We start from the raw sequence: 20,431 nt of genomic DNA on the forward strand, positions 1-20,431 counted from the left end.
ACATGTTGCAATTAAGCTTCATAAAAGCAAGTAATACGATACACTCAGTTAGAGATCCAGAGATACGTAACGTACAAACAGAAAATTAGTTCCCTTTCAAAGGGTCTCCTGTTACATTTTTAGTAATCCTCTTTGTTCAGCCTCCATGGTAAAAGTTTTCCAAAGCAAACACAATGGTTGATTGTAAATGTAACGCTATTATCTTAGTTACCTGGCAACCATACTAAAACTATATAACCATCATTAAAAAATTAATTAATCATACATTTTCCTCAACTAAAATACATTTAAATGTGTAATCATACTGATTATGCAGTCACAAATAACTGCACTGCATTTCGGACTGAAAAGTAATGTTGATGCATGACTTAGGCTTATACAGTTGAGATGCCTTGATTGACAAGGCTTTTGGTCTTAAATGGACTTAAAGACAAAAGAAAATTCAAGTGCAGAGCAACAAGCTTCGGCAAAAGAGCTGGAATGAAGACAGGATTGCTTTTTTGCCTTACGTGTGATCCTAATTACACCAAAGACAAAGTACAGTCAGAGTTACTTTGTTGAAATCAGTCCCAACAGGAGCAGATGAATCCTACCAGAATGAAAATACATAAATAATGAAAGTAGGTCTTTGACTACACAAATCAAAGAAAGTACAATTGCGTTTTTTTGCTGCATGCTTCAGCCTCAACCACAAAAAGATAAACAGAGAAGGGTTGGACAAACTTGTTTCTTTCTTTTTTACATGAACTATAAAAATACAATCAGGGGATCAAATGATACATAAACATGTCTGCATTGTGGATATTACTATGAGCCAATACATTTTTAACCAAACACAGAAACTAAAATTCCTGTATTTTGAGGTATATAGATTACATAGATTAGAGTAAATTAAGATCTACCTATAAGAATATATCCTTTACAACAGTGCAATATTGTTAGCTATATGTTTTGTCTGCTAGTTTATTAAGGAGCCTGCGCGCTAGTTCATTCTGATAATTTAAATGCCCTAATCTGTTTTACATCTCTATGTCATTTTTATAATTCTTAAAAGCAATTATAAATTCAACTGTCCGTCAATCCACTTCTATGTGAACACGCGCTAAAATTACAAAATGTATGTGCAAGATGAAGTCAATCTAAATACATTTTCCCATCCCCTAGAAAAAATAGTAACCATCTTGTAAACACAAAGGACAAAATAAACATTTGTTTCTGCTTCAAAGTGCACAGTCATTAATATAGAAGGGGAAGGAAAATGTTCATGATCCCTTAAAAGTCATAACACATGAACATGATTATTGTTCGACCGGTAGTTCAGGGCTAGTTGGTCATTAAAGCCTTAATAGTCTTTGGAATGGCTAAAAGTGTTTGCAGTTGTTCAAGAGAATCAAATTTGTCGTAGCTTTTCAGAGGAGTGAAAAAGACTAATGCGTAATATTCCATGGGCACAATCCTTCCCCTTAGCCATTTCAAATACATAACAGAGAATCCTAACTAGTGCTTTTTAGATATTTCACTTTTTATTCCCTTTGGTTAAAGCAATGCTTGCATACACGTGTCAATCGTAGCTTTGCTTTAACTACTATATTCCTAGTTAGTTCATTTGCCTACTAACAGGAGTCTTTTTTCCACACTGCTTTTGGTAACTTGGATAATAAAACATATTCCATTCCACACCAGTATTAAAAGCATGACTACAGCTCTAACTGGAGTATTTGTAAATAAAAGAAAAATTGCATGGATCGACCGTAACCACAACACTAGTACATATTACAGAACAAACCATTAAAACGATAAATGCACAAATTAGCAATTAGCTGAACGTAGTAAAGCAACACAATATGATCCTAATTGTATGCTTCCATACTGACTCAATAGATGGACCTGCAGTGAACGTTTTCTCTTAATCTTGCAGTAATATACCACATTTTCAAAGCACATCAGACGCGTTAGGTTGTCTTCCTTTGGTGAAGCATTACAAATGAGATGCAGGACTGCAAGAAGTAAATCCCACACTAAGAGATTAATACATCCATACATAGTAAAAACCAACACAGTTGTGCGCAGTAAACACGTTAGACCTCTGCATGTTAGACCAACACTGTGGCGAGAGAATGACAAGGTGAATGTCACTGGCTACACCCCTGGCGGTCAACAATGAAATGGGACTGGAGGGATTTGGGGGGAATCATTTACAGCAAGGACCTTAAAATTTCCCAAGAGAGCGGTGTAGGTTCTCTGAGAACAGTCTACAAGGCAAAGAGGGCATCCTCCGTCCGCTCAGCCTTCTTGTGGGAGCCACCAGGGGCACGAGCAGGGTGAGCCGGGTTAGCTCCAGGCGGAGATGGCAGAGAGTCTGTTGCCTTTGCGCGCTCCTCCAGGAACTTATCAAATTCTGAAATAAACAAATTTATGAAAAGGGATGAAAATGAACAAAACTTCACACACCTTAGAGTAAGTGGAACATGTGCAACTGTAATCAGAGTCTATACCTTCACTAGTCACCCCTTCCTCAGCACCATCCCCTTTCTATTGAGAGAAAAAAAGTTATGAAGATAAACATTTTGGCACCATCAATGGAGACTGTCAAAAGACAGAAATAAACCTTAGTGTACAGTCAGCAACACAATAAGCTGATGCACAAAAGCATTGTACAAGTCAAATGCCTGTAAAGACACAAACTGAGACATATCAATACAAACTGGCTAACGAAGGACCTGTCAATCATGCATCCTTCTACACTTTTCCCAGGTGAAGACCACAAGGAGCCCTCTTGGGCCCGACTCCACATCCTCCACATGCACATGTTAAAGAAGTTTGAACCAGCCATTTTAACTTGACTATCATTAGCACAGTGTTAGCATTTGTAAGTCAAACCTCAAAGTAAACTGTTATATGTCAGTCATTGGTGGAAATTCATGAGATTATAGTGAATTAAAGGATGTGATGTCAAAGGAAACTAAGTCAAATAAATCCAGTTATATATGGATGGATGGAATGTGCTATTAATGAAAAAAAATGAGGGATCGCGAGAGAGGGAAAGAGAGAAAGAAGAGAAAAAGATATAAATCAATGTAAAGAAGTCTCACCACGTCAGCACAGAGCCACTCCTCTATGTCATCCATGACAGAGGACTGCGATACGGGGATCTATGGAGCAAAGCCATGGACAAACCCCGGAGCAGCACCAAAGCCACACAACAGAAAGAAACCCAACCCCAACAACAAAAAGAAAAATTGTAACACACAAAAACACACAAAAAATATCAAGAATAGGAATCACCAAAGGTTTGGAGAGGAAGATGATTAAAATAAAAATTAAGAACGAATAAAGATGAGAAAAAAGAAAAGAAAAAAAAAGGTACTCAAAAGTCACACTCAACCCCTCTCAGGTCTGTGCTTATTGTTTGATCATGTGCAACAATTTGCTACTCAGCTGAGTAGAGAACAGTGAAGTTCCCAGCTTGTGTATTGTTTTCATTAGTTCTGTGGTGCTGACATGGCTTACCAGCTGCCAACTAATGTCACACAGCAGTGTTAATTGTTCCGGATAATTAGTGAATTAGCAAACCGCTTGAACGTGATTAAGAGATTGATTGGATGGGAAAAGCTGAAAGCACAGGGACTGTCGAGAGGCAGGGCAATCCCACAGCATACACATACGTGGAGCATGTGCGCGCACACACACTGCACACGTGAACGCTGCTTGCGTGCAGTGACTGTGATGAAGCCATGTCAGGGTGGATGGGGTGTGTTTGGGTTTGTGTGGGAACCAAACAATCACAGTGAAATAAGGAATGCTGGGCAAATGTGTTGCATTTTATGGCTGTAAAATTTCCTTTCTCAGCAACATAATGCAACCCACTTTTTTGGCTCAAAAGCTGTAAGTCCATCCATTAAGAGTCACAATTAGGGATAAGTAACTTGCATGTTTTTCGTATACAAAAATCTGAAAATGCATTCACACACACAATACAAAAAGGTCTTTCACATCCTTTCACTGCCTATGTGGTGAAGTCAAAATCCACATGTAGCGTTGATCTGATATCAAAGTTGAATAGAGAAAACAAAAAGCTTGTCCTTAGACCCTGTTATAGGCTACAAAAATACTGGTGGGGTTTCCTCGTGAGAACACAGTTAACGCAGCGAAGGAGCATTTCAAAATAAAAGGCCAAGGCAGTGGGGCAGTGAAAGTCATTCACAGTAAAAAAACATGCAGCTGTGTTAACAGAGGAGAAAATGCTGTAGAAAAGTGTGCAATAAGAAGTCTCTTCTTATCATAACTCTCTGCAGTCCCACTGATACAAGTTCAAAGTGTTATCCGTTGTATTGAAATATTCATAGTCATAACATCAACTTAATTGTTAAAGGGTTAGAAATATTACATCTAGATCTATTTCTTGTTAAGGTGAGATGTGTGAGGTTGTTGTTAGTGTATATTGTATTAAGATCCAGAGACAGTTAGAGGACAAGTGACAAATACTTTCCACTACACAGCAAATCATCATCCCTTTGCTTATTTTTTGTAATGCTTAGATGAGATATTATCAGTACTTCCACAATGTTTATCATTGTTGATTTAACCGTGCTGTATAGCAGTAGTATCTGTACTTCCCAGCTCTTTCAGCTTGTGACTGTTAAAAGATGAATCGAGCTGATGGAAGTTCCTGGTGACCAGTTGGGCTCATTAACCAATCCATAAAGGCGTGACATTAGTAATGGGTATCGTGTTAAGAACACCCATGTCAATAGAGTGCAACTGAGGTGGGCAATATGGATAAAATATTACATCGCTATATAAGTAATTTTATATCACCGCAGCAATACATACTGTTTCCTGGGAATTAAATTGATAAACTGGTTGTATCAATAAAATACCTTAAATGGATAGATAGAAGATAGAAGTCTGGTTTTTGGTTAATCCAGCAAATTAAACACTTAAAACGTAACAAATCAAGATGCTTCATCATGGAAAATGTTGCCATCCTGTTTATTGATTTGCAAGATTGCCTGCAATGGCCTAATACAACCAATAAAACAGATATTAAAGAGATGGCTACCTCAGAAAAAAATCAGCATGTCTTAAAGTATAGTCATATTGCCCAACACTATAGTACAACATCTGTATGGAATTGGAGTGGATGTTCTTAGCGGGGAATACGTTTGCTGGTTTGGGCTTATTTCAAGCATTCCAGTACAAAGCAGTGAGATGAGGCTGAAAATGAGAGCAGCACATGAGGGTTATGGATGATGCCGCAGGAAGTTGAATGCAGGGGTGACGGTGGACACGCGGGAGGGGTAGGAGGACACACTGAGGATGGAGTCCTCACCATTCCTTGGGTAATAAGCCAGCTGTCTATGGGCAGCTCCTGATCTGCTGGGTTATCATCCCCTTTTACCCTCAGCTGAATCAACAACAGAACAACACCTTACACAAGAGAAGAAAGGAACCAGGACCCACCACAGCATAGCACACAGTGCAGAGAGAGAGAGAGACAGAGGAGAAGTCAAATATGCAAGAGATGGCTGTCATTTAAAGAGAGAGAAACAGGGGAGAACGTAAGAAAACTGTGAAAGGTTCATTCCTTAAAGATGAAAATGAGGAAAATAAAAGGGGAAAAAAAGACTTTGTACTCCTTAAAGTAAAAGTACAGTCGAGGCATAGGGTAGCCTGAGGTAACTAAAAAAAAAATGTGTCTGCATGGCTGTATCAGTTCAGTTCAGGTTTCAGACGGTTTTGTGTGCTCGGACAGGAAGAATGACTATAAGAATCAAAACTGGATTTTCTCTACAAACTGAGTGTGGAATTTTATTTAAATCCACAGAAAACGTAATTATCCCTTGTTCCTCAGTAACAAATCCTAGCTTTTTAAGTTAGAATTTTGTGATTATTTGGCTGTGCTAGTGCACAGAGCATATATTTTGGCAATGGCGAGTTTTTTTTTCTTCTAAATTTACAAGTTCAACCTTAGCTCTTATAATACATCTATAATAAGCTGTGTAGCCATAATACACACTAAGACCCTTAAGGACATTAAATGTCTCCTTTGCATCACATTAAAACCAGAAGGATAAGGGTTATTGTAGTTGTATTATGGAGCACTGCAGCGTTTGAAGCAATTCATCAAAATCAATGTTGTTGCTAATCATTGACATATCCCAGACTGGGAAAAAAAACTAGCATATAGTATACAGAAAATAATTCAAAAAGTCTGTGTTGTATTTTTTTCCATAAAAAAGCAGTGGCCTTACGTAATGTACACAATCTGGCATTTAAAGGGTAAACATGAAAATGAAAGAATATTTGGTAGTGATTACCAGGACTGAAGTTGGTTAAAAGATTTGTGGGGGAAATAATATTAATAGATGATTTTATAACAGTTTTTTGACGCGGTCATTCTTGTCATCCAAGGACATTAAAGCAACCATTTTAAAGTGAGGGACCAGGGTTAAGAAAGTACTGATATCTGGTTTAAAGAATAAAAAAATCCATGAGTCCACATCAACTGTTCGAACTAATATTTAAATCATATTTTGAGCACTTACTTATAGGTATGCTTAACACTTGCACAGTTACCACATTGCAAGACATGTATTCTTTAGCTATTCAGTAATAGCCAATACAAAGACCTATGCCCTTTTCTTCGGATCAAAAGTTTGATTCAAAGTTTGAGTATCACTGCATACAGGACAAATGTCACTGTAGAAAATACAGTGTCACAGACCATCACATGCACGGAGTGACCAAAGGCTGAGGACACACTGGTAAAGGAAAAGTTGTCTGCCAGTAAATAACACATCACCCACCTCCATATATAGGTAAAAGCTGTATAAAACTACATGCATCAGTGTACTCACCCCTCCTGTGTTCTGTTGTCTCACATCCAAAGCTGAGGCCAGGCCGCCCAGAGTCTGAGGGTCCTCGTACTTTACACTGCGCACAAAAACATAAACAACATATTTAAGATGGATATATTTTTTAACAGTGTCAAAAAACAGTAAAACAGTAACAACACCCAGCAATGCTCACCCATTTTGAATATACTATAATACATGTTATACCCATGAATATCTGGTCGAATGTAAACATTATGAGAGATGTTTGAAGAACATTAGAGTTTTCATGTGGTTTCTGTCCCTACTACCTTCATAACACAGCACAAAGGAAAAAGACAGAAAGAGGGAGAGAGTCTCTGGCTATCAGGCATGTTGCTGTTATGTGGTCCAGACAACCCAATATATCCATTTGCAATTTTGATGATGTGGTGAGCGTCTGGCGTCGTAAAAAAGTAGTCCTCCCCTGAAGCGCTTTGAGTGTCTATGATATAGCGTTATATTAAGGTAATGAATTAAAGGCATGAGGGAATAATTCACATAGGAAGACGTTGTGAGAGCAGGGACAGTGGGCACATCCAAAAGTTAAATGTTATCATGCGGGGAGGGGGGAACACAACCTTGTAGACAGTGATCATCGGGGAACAAACAGCGTAAAAGTCCCCATGGGTGGTTTTTACTTAAATATTAAAAGGTGGTTATGAATAACCATTTAATTAAAACAAATGGCACCCTGAATAGTAGCATGACCGGATCTGGGTTGCCCTAGAAGAAAAGTAAAATCTAGACCTACTTTTTGCGCTGATCAGCCAGAGAGCTGGTCCTGGTCTGGGCAAACATGTCAAAGTCATCCTGGTTGCGGCCTGGTACAGAGGACAGAGTACCGCTCGCGCTGTCTGAAGCTACATCTGGAAAGGGGAGAGCAGATAGGGGAGAGCAAGAAAGACAGAGAAAGTAGAGATAGTGGATTATTCCTTAATTCATTCAACCTTTATTTATTCTTAAGAGATCATGGAGGGGTGACCCTCATTTACACTGTCTTTGATTCAAGTTACCAAGACAAAAACTAAACTACAACAATGCAAAGACGCAAAACCATAAATAGAAAGACAAATTATTGTGAAACATGTAGCAAAAGCTGGTCAGCAGAGCGAGTCTGATTGTCCCCTGAAGAACAGAGAAGTTCTGTAAGGTAGCATGGTAGTATTCAAATAAGAGCCTTGTGGATAAAGAGATACCAGTGAGTATCACATCTTTGTTGAAGAGAAGACCAAACAACACTTTCATATAAAGTACAATGATGTGTACCATGAACATGACCGGTTGTGAATCTCAAGGCAGAGCAATAGATAGATAGATAGATTTAAGAGTTGAAGATGATGCAGGTCTATAAATCACACCACCGTAGTCCAATACCGGCATGAAAACTGTCTCAAGAACCCTTTTTCTACAAAACATGGAAATGATGCTTTTGTTTCTGTAGAAATGTAGCCAACTATGACAAAATATTCAGAACAGCAATATGTATACGCTTTAACCAGAGTATTATAGCATGCAGAGACCTTTTTAGAGACCAACAGGGGAGCTAGCACTGGCAGGCAAGATTGTCGAGCAATGAGTTGTGTTGTTAGGCACATTTCCTATTAGTAGCTAGATTATGAGCCTTTCTTACACTGGTGCGTCTCCAATGCCCTTTTGTTCTTACCAATAACAGCTAGTGCAGATGATAGCGAGGCTGTAGTGGGGTTGTGGGCTGGCGAGGCAGTGGCCCCTGCGGGGAAGTGGACTGGAGGGCTGGAGCTGATCCTGGGCGAGACCACAGCAGGGGAGCCCGGGCCCAGGTCTATCAGGTTGTCCTCTGTGGCCTCATTCAACATCTGAAAGCGGATAGAGAGTTGGTTGTCAACAATTATGAATGCATGTAAACATCAATATGCAGTGCTTTTGAGGTTTTGACAGCAAAATGAAGGAAGCATATACGTTTGTTGAAGAAATTAGATTACAAACTTTGTATAAACTCACTATTTGAGACAACATTGAGGGTCAGTAGTTGTGAATTGGAGACTATGCACTGGAACAATACTGAGGGTTGAATAAACAAGTGGACAAGATTTCAGATGTGTGAGACAGAAGGCAAGAAGGAGGGAAGGGAAGGACATACTATATATCATCTAGTTTCACACAGTGGTACTGATGAGACTAAGCATGAGCTATATAAAGCAGACGTGTTAACATTTGTCCCTTCCTTTCAATCCCAGCACAATGGCTAGGATTGAACCTTGTACTGGCATCATACTTGCCTCCATCAGCTGGCCACAACACAAACAGACAGAGCACACAGAAAGATCAACAGAATGCAAACACAAACAGCTATGTGGGATGTAGAGAGAGATGCCCCAACCCCCTAGCAAATCACTTCTACTGGCAAATGTACACTCTTAAATACCAGACTGGGACTAGTTATGTTTTGCTCTTCCAGTGATAAAACTAATAAGAAAGTGCAGTCCACTTGCATTAAATATGAATGCAGCAGTGGATTGTGTATGCTGTTATAAATAGTAATGATTTATTCAGATACTAAATAGTAAAACAAGCACACCATTGGCGATGTGGACAGATTTGTTAGAAACATCCCTAATAGCATGCTTAATTTTATACAAAATGCCACAGGCGATGTAAAGGAATAAAAGGATTTGAAAGATTCTGAAAACATGCAAAAAGCAAATACAAAACAAGCAATCGCAAGAGAGAATCTGTTTGATTTCTGCTCTTTGAACGCTGATTTTCTGTTGATGGTACTCACCCCTTTGTTCTGTGCTGCTCTACCCGACCTGTACCTCTCGTACCTGTGAGCAGCACAGAAAACCTATGAATGTTTTACCACAAGCTTTGTGAAGTTTAGGTGGTTACACATCTTTTTTTTATCTACAGAAACCTCATGAAAGAGACATTTTACCAGTTTGAAGCCACAGAATGTTTAAAAGGAAGGAGTCTTCATACGAGCTCTGTAACCTTGTAGTATTTGAACTTGCAAAAAGTGTGTTTAATCTGTGTTAAGCATGTTTTCTTAAAAATGTGATTCTTGATTGGAAAGCTTGGGTATAAAGCCTCGTCTTTAAAATCTTGAATCAAAATACAGTTTGGCAAAACAAAGTTATAACGACAACCAATTATTTATCCATGAATATATGTTGGACCAAGTCTTGATCTTACACATTGGGCTGGCAAAAACATATAGTAACTGTATGTTACACTGTTATGGACAGGTAGAAGTTGTATTAACATCAAAGATAATTTAAAGATTACCAAACAAAGTTCTGTCAACGGCGCCCTAACAAAAACAAGCATTTCAGTCCTTGTTGTCCCATAAAAAAAGTCTGACTTATGGTTTTATTGATCGTACCTCTCATATCGGAGGAAAATGTTGTTTAGGTCGTCGTTGACATGTAGCAGTTCCTCTGTCACTTCTTCGTTAGAGACGCGCGAAATCAGCTCAACCACTCTCTGCTGCATAGCCCTGCATGTTCTGTTCAGCTCCTTAATAGATTGGCACATCGACACATTGATCAGATTTACTGATATATCAAGCGATAGAAAAAGAAACAAAGGGAGAGGAAGAAAAAGCGAGTTTTAGAAAGTCAAATCATTTTGTCAGACATACAATATTATATGACATTGCATCAAATGTTGAGCAAGTCAGACATATTTGCTCAACTGTGTAAAAACTCTGTCAATGCTTTTTCTTCTTTTTCTTTAGCAGCTGGAAAAAGAAAGAAAGAAAAAGTGAGAAAAGTTACCACAGGGCCAGGTGCTTGCAGCTGACACAAATACCAAATGGATTTGGTCTGTGGAGATTAAATTCTGCATGAGTTTCTATACCACTGGTTACTTGTTAATTTCAGGAATGTGACCCCAGCTGACGGGTTCTTGATAAATTGTGGGTGATTTGAGTGTTACCTCTGAAAACTAAAGACACTACTCCCCCTGGTGGCTATAAACAATTCCATCACTTTCCAACTGACTGCCACAATGGAAAGCTTTTTGCTTTTACAGTGCTTGGGAATTCATATAGTAAAACAGTTGAGTTTATATATATTTATATTTTGTTTTAGATTAGGGATGCTAAAATGATCTCTAGATAGACCAATTCATAAAAAGAAAAACAGAAATACATGTATCAGATTTGCTTTCTCAAAGTAGTCTTAAAAGTCACTTCAAAACCACAATACTTTAAAATCCACAATACAAATTAAAACACACAAAGCCATATTTATTTCCAAAAGTATGATGAAAAATATAAAGTCATCACTGATGAAATAGACCTCATAATATACTCATGTGCCTCTAACCTGAAGCAGTTCCAGGTCAGAGGCATCTTCCTGCCCAGGGACCATCTCCGTTAGCATCTCTGACATCACTTTGGTGTTTCCTCTCACTACGTCCAGCTCACTGCGCAGCCGGGCGATCTGAAAGCACAGAAGGTCAAAGGTCATTTCGACAATCCCAGGGCTTATTCTGTATCAGCACAGTGCTGCGGATGTTCTCGAAGGCAGTCGATTGAGTTAGTCATGATATCCAGCTAAAATCTTGTAATCTGCTTTAATCTATGCACTTTGCAATTTAACTGCCAAAACTCTGGATCAATCTGCTTTATTCTGCTAAAATGGGCTGTATAAAAGAATGAAGTTTCACTTCACGAGCAATAACGCAGCAGAAAGTCAATTTTATTGATCAAAGGTTGCTGTTGATGCTCCTCACCTGTTCAGGGGTTGCTGTGATGGGGCTGGGCATTTGGGAGACCGGTGTGGCAGAGGCAGGGGTCAGGGTTGGGGTCAGGGTTGGGGTCAAGGTTGGGGTCAGGGTAGGTTTAGGACACCCAGCTGCAGGTGAGCCAGGGGCTAGGTACTTGATCATGGCTGGGTCCACCTCTGGTGTAACCTGGAAGAAAAAATATACCCCCAAAGACAATGCTGTGTGAATATACATATGCGTTAGTGCTGTATGTGGATTTATTTCCTCTCACCCTCTGTGGTGTGTGGATGGGAGACAATGCATCCAGGTCTGCCATTGGAAACTCAATGCCTTTCCTCTTCAGTTCCTCATAAATGTGTACCACACCAGTTAGGTCGGGGCTACTCCTGAAGGCATCAGCCCAGGCCTGACACAAACACACACAGACGTACATTGAAAAAATAATAAAAATAAAATAATAATAAATGATATTACATCACGATATCAACAAAGCAGTTTATCACCCTGTCATGTGGGCAAATCCTTAAAAAAGGAAATTAACAATAAAAGTATGTTAATTACGCTATAACAAATGTACAATATAACCATTTTAGAAAGAAGGAGGGATGTATAGTTTGTGCAGCAAAAATATTGATCAGGGAATGTGCAAATGGTATTGCACAGTATATGTGTGCAATGGCCAGGGATAATAGTCCAGGATGTGCGTTAATGTAAGTTTGTGCAGTGACTGCGGTTGGGTCTGTCAGAGTCTGTCGGTGGGGGACCCAGGCCTAGTCAGGAAGAAACTGTTCTTGTGGCGAAAGGTTTTGGTTCAGATGGACTGCAGACTGCTGTCAAGAGGAGTGTTTCAAAAAGTTTGTGTCCGGGGTGACAGGGATCCTCCGAGCCACACACTAACATGGTTAACAGACCGAGCAAAGGACAGAAAAAAGGTGTCAAAAAGAGCATTAACCTTCAAACAAATCCCTATAAAAAATCAGAGCACAGAGGAACGAGTGACAGAGAGCACCACCTGTTGGCCGAGGTGACCTCAGGTAACACGATAGCACCGTAGCTGCAGTCTGTGGTGCAACACCTGGCAAGTGGAACATGTGGTGCCCACCTGGCTTCCCAGAGACCACTACTGACATACTTGATGCCACTGAAAAAACTGACTGTTACCATCACACTAAGGAGGACCAATGCCAATAACAACCTGATTTCATTCAGTTTTTATTAAATATATATACATACACACACACACATATATATCTACATATATATACATCTCACTCAATTTTGCAGTGGAAGTGTGGCTTATTTGAGGATTAAGTCCTCTGGAGTAGTCAGTAAAAACTGAAAATAAATAACAGCACTAACACAAAAAGCCCCAATACCTGTATGAGCGACAGCACTTTGTCTTGTATGATGGTTGGAGGATTGTTCTTGGGGGAGATGATTTTGACCAACACACCATCGATGAAATCTCTGTTGGCCACTTGGATATGAAACCTGTGACCGCAGTTCTTTACACATGTCTCCAATACCTGCAGAGAGGGAGGCGATTAAAGAGAGACAAAAGCCTGCCTGGCAAATAAATCAATAATTGGAAAGCGGGAAAGTTTGTGAGAGGCAGCTGAGAAAAGGAAGCCTTCCCATTCAGGATGCTTTCGTTACACAGAGGGGCTTTTAACTAGCAGAGCTATAAAAGATGTGAGTGGATTTAAAACACAGCTCAATCAGCATGGCTGCTATGAACAAAATGAAAGATTAGCAAGATCAGACATAAACACGCATCCCTGACAGTGGGCATGAGGAGAGACATTGTGGAATAAAATGCCAAAGTGTGGAGAGGTTAAGTTTGTGCATGGTGCAATCCTTTAATGTGGTCTACAAACTGAGAAGCAGTAACAAGTTTGGACACGGCTTACTGAAAATAAAACCATCACGGAATGTTGCAAGGTACGAAGCCATTGTGTCATTCAATTCCTACTGATGTGTCTAGGGAAATTGATGCCAGTTTTACAATAGAAAAAGCTAAAAGTAGAAAGTTCTCACTGTTAGTGCCAGCATCACTTCTCTGTAGTTCTTGTTGCCACCAAGTCTCTTCTTCAGTGCCCGCATGGCATCTTTTGGCCTAGAAGGAAACAGTAGAGAAGACACAGCTGGATAAAGCGCCCCAGTTGAGAGTAGACATAACATCTTTGACTTTGTTGGAATAAATTATTTTCTGTGCCACAATAACAGATGCCAGTCAGTCTGTCAGCATAACTGTTTGACTAAGACAGAGAAGCGCCATCACACCATCTGTTTATCTCTGTTCTTTCTGAGTGACTATCTGTTTTCTCCCAAGGCAAGATCAAAGCTGTCCATGCGTAAAGACTTCAGGTTGGCTGCCCGTCTCTTCACTGCAGATGAGCCATAATAAGCTTTTATGAACTCCTTCATGAGCTACGGTACATTTATCGAGCGGGGGAGCTGAAATAGATAGAATTGGATGGAGATGCTGCATAAAGTCTGACATATAGCTTCTTCAAACAGCACCCTGTATGTGTGTGTTTCTGATTCAGTGTTACAGTTGCGTCTTGTTTTCTTTTGTTTTGATTTTGGATGGTGCATCGGTTTTTTATATTTTGTTTCAGCACCCAGTAGAATGTGTAAACAAAAAAAGAAATTCAGTTGCAGAATATATATATATATATATATATATATATATATATATATATATATATATATATATATATATATATATATATATATATATATATATATATATATATATATATATATATATATATATATATGTGTGTGTGTGTGTGTGTATGTGTGAGACAGAGAGGGCAACATGTTGCATGCCAAGACAATGACTGTGTGTGTGTGTGTGTGTGTTTGTGAGAGACAGAGAAGGCACGCCAAGACAATAAGTGTGTGTGTGTGTGTGTGTGTGTGTGTGTGTGTGTGTGTGTGTGTGTGTGTGTGTGTGTGTGTGTGCATGAAGAATGTGAAAAGCTGGGGACAAAAGAGAAAAGGGAAAGTGCTGAGGCAAAACTGGAAATGGAAAGATTCCAATATACCTCCTAGAAAATAAACACTCTGCACAATGGAGATGTTGGCAAAACGGTGCTGCTTGATATGCCCAACTGTAGATGTTTACTAGGATATATAACTGCAACTGAATTCAATAGTGTTTTGGAAGTAAGGTATAAAAATGCAGAACTATATGTTATATTGAACATTATTGTTTTAGATCATCATTAAAGGCTGCAATGCAAAACCTGATCTGGATCTGTTATGGTGTGATAAAAAGAAACAACATTTTTTAATTCTGCAGAAGACAGATATTTTTGAAAAATGCAAATCGGGTAATTTATGTTTTCTGTTGCGACTTATGGTCTCAAATAAGATGCAGAATCTACACTGTGTCTTCTGAATGCTCATACTCTGCTTATGTTTTAATGCAGAAGGCGGACATAAGCATTTCATTCATTTAGTCAGTGACACCTCCAGAAAACAAAAGGCTTTCTGTAGGTTGGTGTGTGTTGGTGAAGCACACAGTAGAAGCCAGTGTATTATTTGCTTGAGTCACGCAGTCAGCTAGTGTGACAAACAATGAAAGACCCATTAAGATGAACAACTTAGGGACCACACATATTTTCCCTACAGAACTTTAAGCTAATTATAATCCATCAATGATTGACTTTTCGAATATGTGGCAACTCACCCCTCGTCCGTCTCGTTTACTATATCACAGATCTCCATGTTGAGGGTCCAGTCCTCATTCTGTAGGCCCCCATCTGTGGCCCTTTCTGGAGAAAACACAAGATTCACATAATATTTATTTGTATATAAGGTTGTATATTAAAAAAAACAAAAACAAAAAAAACATTGTCCCTTAACTTAAGAATTTAACAAATTAAGAAAGGATCCGTTTTTATTCAATTTACACCACAGTATTAGGTGACGTGAGACAGAAAGCTGGCGGCTTTTTACACAAACCCATCATTGTTTACAACACAACAGAATGTCAGTTAAAATACAGACAATGCCAAACAGTGAAGAGAAACACATAACTGCCTGTAAAAAGTGTACTTTTAGTTTTACCTGAGCAATAGGAATTATTGAATCTTGGCACTCAAGAACTCAAAACCTGAGGGTGCAGAAGGTGTTGAAGTAAATTTTAGTTTTAATACCCAATCCGATATTTTTACCCTGGAAGCTGTCTCCCTAGGGATGCTGCATTTTAGTCAGACGTGGATGTAAACCTGTGCAAAAGTTGATGAACATTAATTGTTCTGATTTTGTCAAGAACCACTTGACAAAATGACGGAAATATCAGTCTGTCCAAGCAAGATCCATTACTAGCCTAAGTGGAAACAAATTTGTCAAATGGGTTAGGATGAAAACTTGGGTCTAGGATCATGAGATGGATCAGACTTCTACTCCAAGTCTCATGTGCTATAAAATATCATCTACCACCTGTTGCTCCAATGTCCCCAATTCTCAAATATTAGCCTAAATGAATCAAACTGGAAACTGGAAAGAAGAAAGCTATCATCTTGGAGGAAAGGGAAGCTGGCTGTGGGTGTGATGCCGCGGTGCACTCAGTCATAACTGGTATAACAGCTGAAAAACAGAAGCCACACAGGTTTTCAAACACCACCCTACCATTTTATAGCATTCTGGCTACAGCCAAGACATAATGTCATCCAGACTGTGAGAAGCTACAGTGATGAAGTGGCATTGCAGTCATCATCCCCCCCCCCCTTCCTCTCCCGTGTCCCCCTTCCTCTCCCGTCCCCAGAATCCATCCATCATGTCAGTGAAAGCTGATATCTATCAGGATCACAGTCGTCTGGGGTGAATTTCACATTGAAACAGAAAAATGTTTTCTAACCAAGTGAGCTGAGACCAAGTTCCTATCAGTGACACTCAAAAGATTGTCATTAGACAATTCTTCAGCATGGACAGGAGGAGCTTGTCTACTAGAAACCCAAAGGCCTCGAGCAGGCTGTCATGCCCAGGCCAAGAGCCTCTCACTGGGCCGGGTTACCTTCCTTGGGAGGCTCAACATTGGACGAGCCTGACAGCCATGACTTATTCATGCTCTACCACCCCTCTCTAATGAACTTGTCACAGACTGAGCAAGCACAGATAGACAAGCATCTTATTTAAAAAAAGTTGTGTCACACCTACAAACACTTATCTACAAAAATAGAGAGCCTAAAAGTGAATAACAACATGAGCAGCATTTAGGCTGCACATAAAGCATAGGTTTGGAGGAATTAACCAGCACTGCCACTGGGATATTCCATGTAATCTCCTCAAGTGGATTGTCGGGTCAAGAAGAAAACAGGACAGAGCACAGGTGGCAGAAGAGAAGAAAAAAGAAAATTGGATCTCTCCATGAGCTGGAAAGCCACTGAACAATCAGACCTTTGCTAATGAAGTGAAATGCCTGCTGCTGAGTGCATTCATTCATGGTGGTGTGTCAATTCCCCCAGTCCTGGGAATCGACACCGCACCAGTGACGGCAGTCGATCACATGGCTTTAACGGTGGCAGGCTGTGCCATGCGCTGCGTACAAAGCCACAGATCTCTGTCCCTTTCTGTCCCCTTCCATCAACATGTTGTCCTTTTTAAAGACTCTTCTTTTCTGTACAATTTTTCCACTTGTCCTTGTGTTTGCAAGTTTGACAACTGCTAGCCAAAGGGGTCGCCTAAATATTGAAAATGGCTCCTAATTCTGGTTATATGTACATAACGATACAGCGTTGTGTCGCAATATTTTCCGTGGCAATACTGTGTTGATACACAGATACCAAGTATACATCTTTTATTAAATCTGTGTTTGGGGACATTATTTGAAATTGGGAACAATTTAAGGTTGGGAAAAATTTTATAAATTGTAATATATCTTATAATATTGCAATATGTTTAAAATCGCAATAATATTGTATTGTGACATAAGTATTGCTATAATACCGTATTGTAAGGCCTTTGGGTATTGCCACCCCTAGAATTAACAGAATTCAGCTTTCAGAAGCACTATATCTCGTCAAATAGTGGAAGACATTCTTTAAGCCACAGTGCGTAGATTCTGTCGCCTCCATGAGGAAGTTTAAGCAATGACAACAAAACTGTCTGCGCATTGCCGACACCCCTCCTTGACGCAGTTGGTACATAGCCAAGGAGGACACGGAGGATTAAAAAAACATGATGGACTCTTTAGAAGAGGTAATTATCTATTGGTGCTTTAACAAAATGTTATTTACACAATGAAATAATCTCCGAAAATGATTTAATGACTTAGTGGGTAAAGGTAATTTACAGATATTAGAACAGCTAGAACAGACTGGTGACTTCAGAAAATTACATTACTTTACTGTAATGCAGCCTGTAAAACCAGGAAAAGACAACATTTACCATTTAACAATATTACGATATCCAAAATTGCAATATTGATATAGCATTGATATTTTTACCCAGCTCTACTTGATTAACAGTCATTAATTGACAATGACATTCGTTAAAATCAAAAAGATACACACCAAAGCTTTAAGTTTAGACATTTATTTATTTATTACTATGCAAAAAGGGCTAGATTGAATCAGGGTAGGTTCCTTTCAATGTATTTTCTACATCTATTTGTTAATGGTGCATTAAAATGTGTTTTGTTTCAATCGGTCGAAATCTGTGAATGAAGTAGGTTCCTGCATCACCAAAACGACTCCCTGAGTGACTGCATTGCTTCAGTGCTCTGTGCTAATAGCCTGAGCGTCTGACCAGTATGTTTCCCTTTAGGAAAAAGAGGTGAAGAAATTGGTCGAGGAAGCAGGCAAAGTGCCTTGACCATGAAGCTGGAGCATGAAGAAGAAAAAAGTCATTCATTCACCATCTCTAATCTCTCCACCACCTTCGCAAGCACTCAGGAATAAAAAGGTGTATAAGGTTCCACACAATGCATCCCTCAGCATCTGTTCTGTTGATTTCTCTGTCAATGTTTCAGGTAAGCTGATCCTTTGCCCTTCTGCTGTGGTGTACAGCAGCTAAACAGACAGCCGGCTGTACAACTCAGCACAGCGCAGCAACTCAACCGGAGAGATCGGGCTGGAGATTCAGCCATCTCTGTGAAATGGGGAAATCCAAGACGTGATGCATACAGCCCACGGAATGACCTAGAAGGACCTCTGTAGGGAAAAATGTTTGAGACGATGCTCACAGTTGGTAGCTGAGGGCTGTCTTGGATGACAGGGCAGGCACAAAGTAGCTGACCAGTGGGTGGTGGGCAACACTCACACAGGCCAGAGGACATTTCAGAGGCCCTCTAACTCCCATAGATGTCCTTTCTCCAAACGGTTTCTATCCAGTGCACCAAGGAGCTTGATTAAACATTGCAATCTACCTTCTATCACTAGGAACTGTAAAACCGATTAGGTAAGAACATGTGAAAGTCTGAGATTTACACAAAGTATTTATAAAAGAGCAGTACTCACAGAAGAAAATGGGTAATCAAAAAATGCTTCTGTGACAGCTGCTGCATTCGCTTAAAGGTAAACACAAATCAACATTGTGGCAAATGTGTGGTCCACATCTGTTGTGCAGGGACTTAACTACACTTAATAAATCAGGAACTATCTACAAGCTCTTTTACACAACTGCATAATCACTGGAATTTAAAATCAATTGAAAACTATTTAGGTTAAATACAATTAGAATCAAGTCAAGCCATAAAAGTATCTAGAACCAAAGATGGTGTTCACTATGTAAAAAAGGAACAGAACAGTAATGATGTTGTTACAGTGTAGTACTGTGGGGTGGGTGATATTCAGGCAATCTAAAGTGTATACTTCCTCACAACAAAACTTTAATAGATTTAAATTTAAATAAACTTACACTGTTGCACCCAGACTACACTTTTGTATTGTCAGACTAAACATGTCTTCCTGTAGATCTCAAAGAAGCTATTTGCATCATTTGTGCTATTCTCTCAGGATAAAAAGGCACAGCTTAGCCTTGGTGACAACTGTTCTAGGTGAGAAAGTTGTTTATCTCTGAGCAATGTTGCAAAAAACCAGAAAGATGCAAAGAGAGAATGCAACCAAAGGGATGTGGTAAGCCTGCACGTCCCTTCTCTGCAGGAGGAATAAGCGCCACAACACAGAGCCTTGAGATTCAAAACTAAAACCAACCAGGCAGACCAAGCAGTGTGGTCAACTATTGTTCAGCAACTAAGGAAATATTGAAATTTATCTTGGCTCTCTGGCCCCATTTCACTACACTGTCCATGCCATTTCCTGTCATTTCACAATCTTGAAATATGCATTGCATTGTCATGTTATAAACATGCAGAATGATTTTACGTAATGTAACGTTACTTGTCATTACAACTGACTATGTTAGGAAGGTGAGGTGGATAACATTGGCTGAAAGCTCATTCTAAGTAACGTAAAATGACGTTTGCTGCGATGATGCTTGCTAGCTCGCTATTTTTCGTATCGTAAACCCCAGTAGTAAAACACAAAATGTTTGTCCACGCTCAAATTATGTATGGTAGATTACATTTAACATTTGTAATGAATAACTACAGCGCTAACGTACCTATGCATTGGCCGACGGGAGTGCTGTAGGGATTTCCAAGTAAGAACTCCATTTTGACAACAAACAATCCGCTCGGGAATGATTGAGGCTGAGGCCCAGAGGCGTTACAAACAAGCCCCGCCCACAGAATAATGCTATTGGTCAAATGGCCAGAAAGTTAAACACGTATGGATGGAATCAATGTCAGTCGTTTTAAGCAGCGGAAGCTGTGTTATGTTATGCTAAACATTCGTAATACATATAAACATGTATTTTACTTCATAGTG

At 39.5% G+C, this 20,431-nt stretch overlaps 1 protein-coding gene across 8 annotated transcripts; it reads right to left on the reverse strand.

The window, feature by feature from the left end:
• Positions 1 to 734: 734 nt before the first annotated feature.
• Positions 735 to 20,297, reverse strand: LOC117957786 (TOM1-like protein 2). Of its 8 annotated transcripts, XM_034893816.1 has the most exons (17): positions 20,166 to 20,297; positions 15,289 to 15,373; positions 13,626 to 13,704; positions 12,965 to 13,114; positions 11,860 to 11,994; positions 11,595 to 11,774; positions 11,186 to 11,302; positions 10,240 to 10,373; positions 9,640 to 9,682; positions 9,137 to 9,145; positions 8,542 to 8,713; positions 7,630 to 7,744; positions 6,861 to 6,936; positions 5,333 to 5,407; positions 3,093 to 3,152; positions 2,496 to 2,532; positions 735 to 2,398 (listed from the first exon to the last, which is right to left on the reverse strand). In XM_034893816.1, exons 1-17 carry the CDS (start codon positions 20,215 to 20,217, stop codon positions 2,253 to 2,255), a joined length of 1,665 nt encoding a protein of 554 aa, XP_034749707.1. In that variant the 5' UTR covers positions 20,218 to 20,297; the 3' UTR covers positions 735 to 2,252. The 8 variants fall into 8 exon arrangements, 7 of the variants coding, with proteins under 7 accessions (XP_034749707.1, XP_034749708.1, XP_034749709.1 ...); XM_034893817.1 differs by lacking the exon at positions 9,137 to 9,145; XM_034893818.1 differs by lacking the exon at positions 5,333 to 5,407.
• Between the last annotated feature and the right edge of the window lie 134 nt (positions 20,298 to 20,431).

Source organism: Etheostoma cragini, chromosome 15 (assembly GCF_013103735.1).
Source record: "Etheostoma cragini isolate CJK2018 chromosome 15, CSU_Ecrag_1.0, whole genome shotgun sequence".
NCBI lineage: Eukaryota > Metazoa > Chordata > Actinopteri > Perciformes > Percidae > Etheostoma > Etheostoma cragini.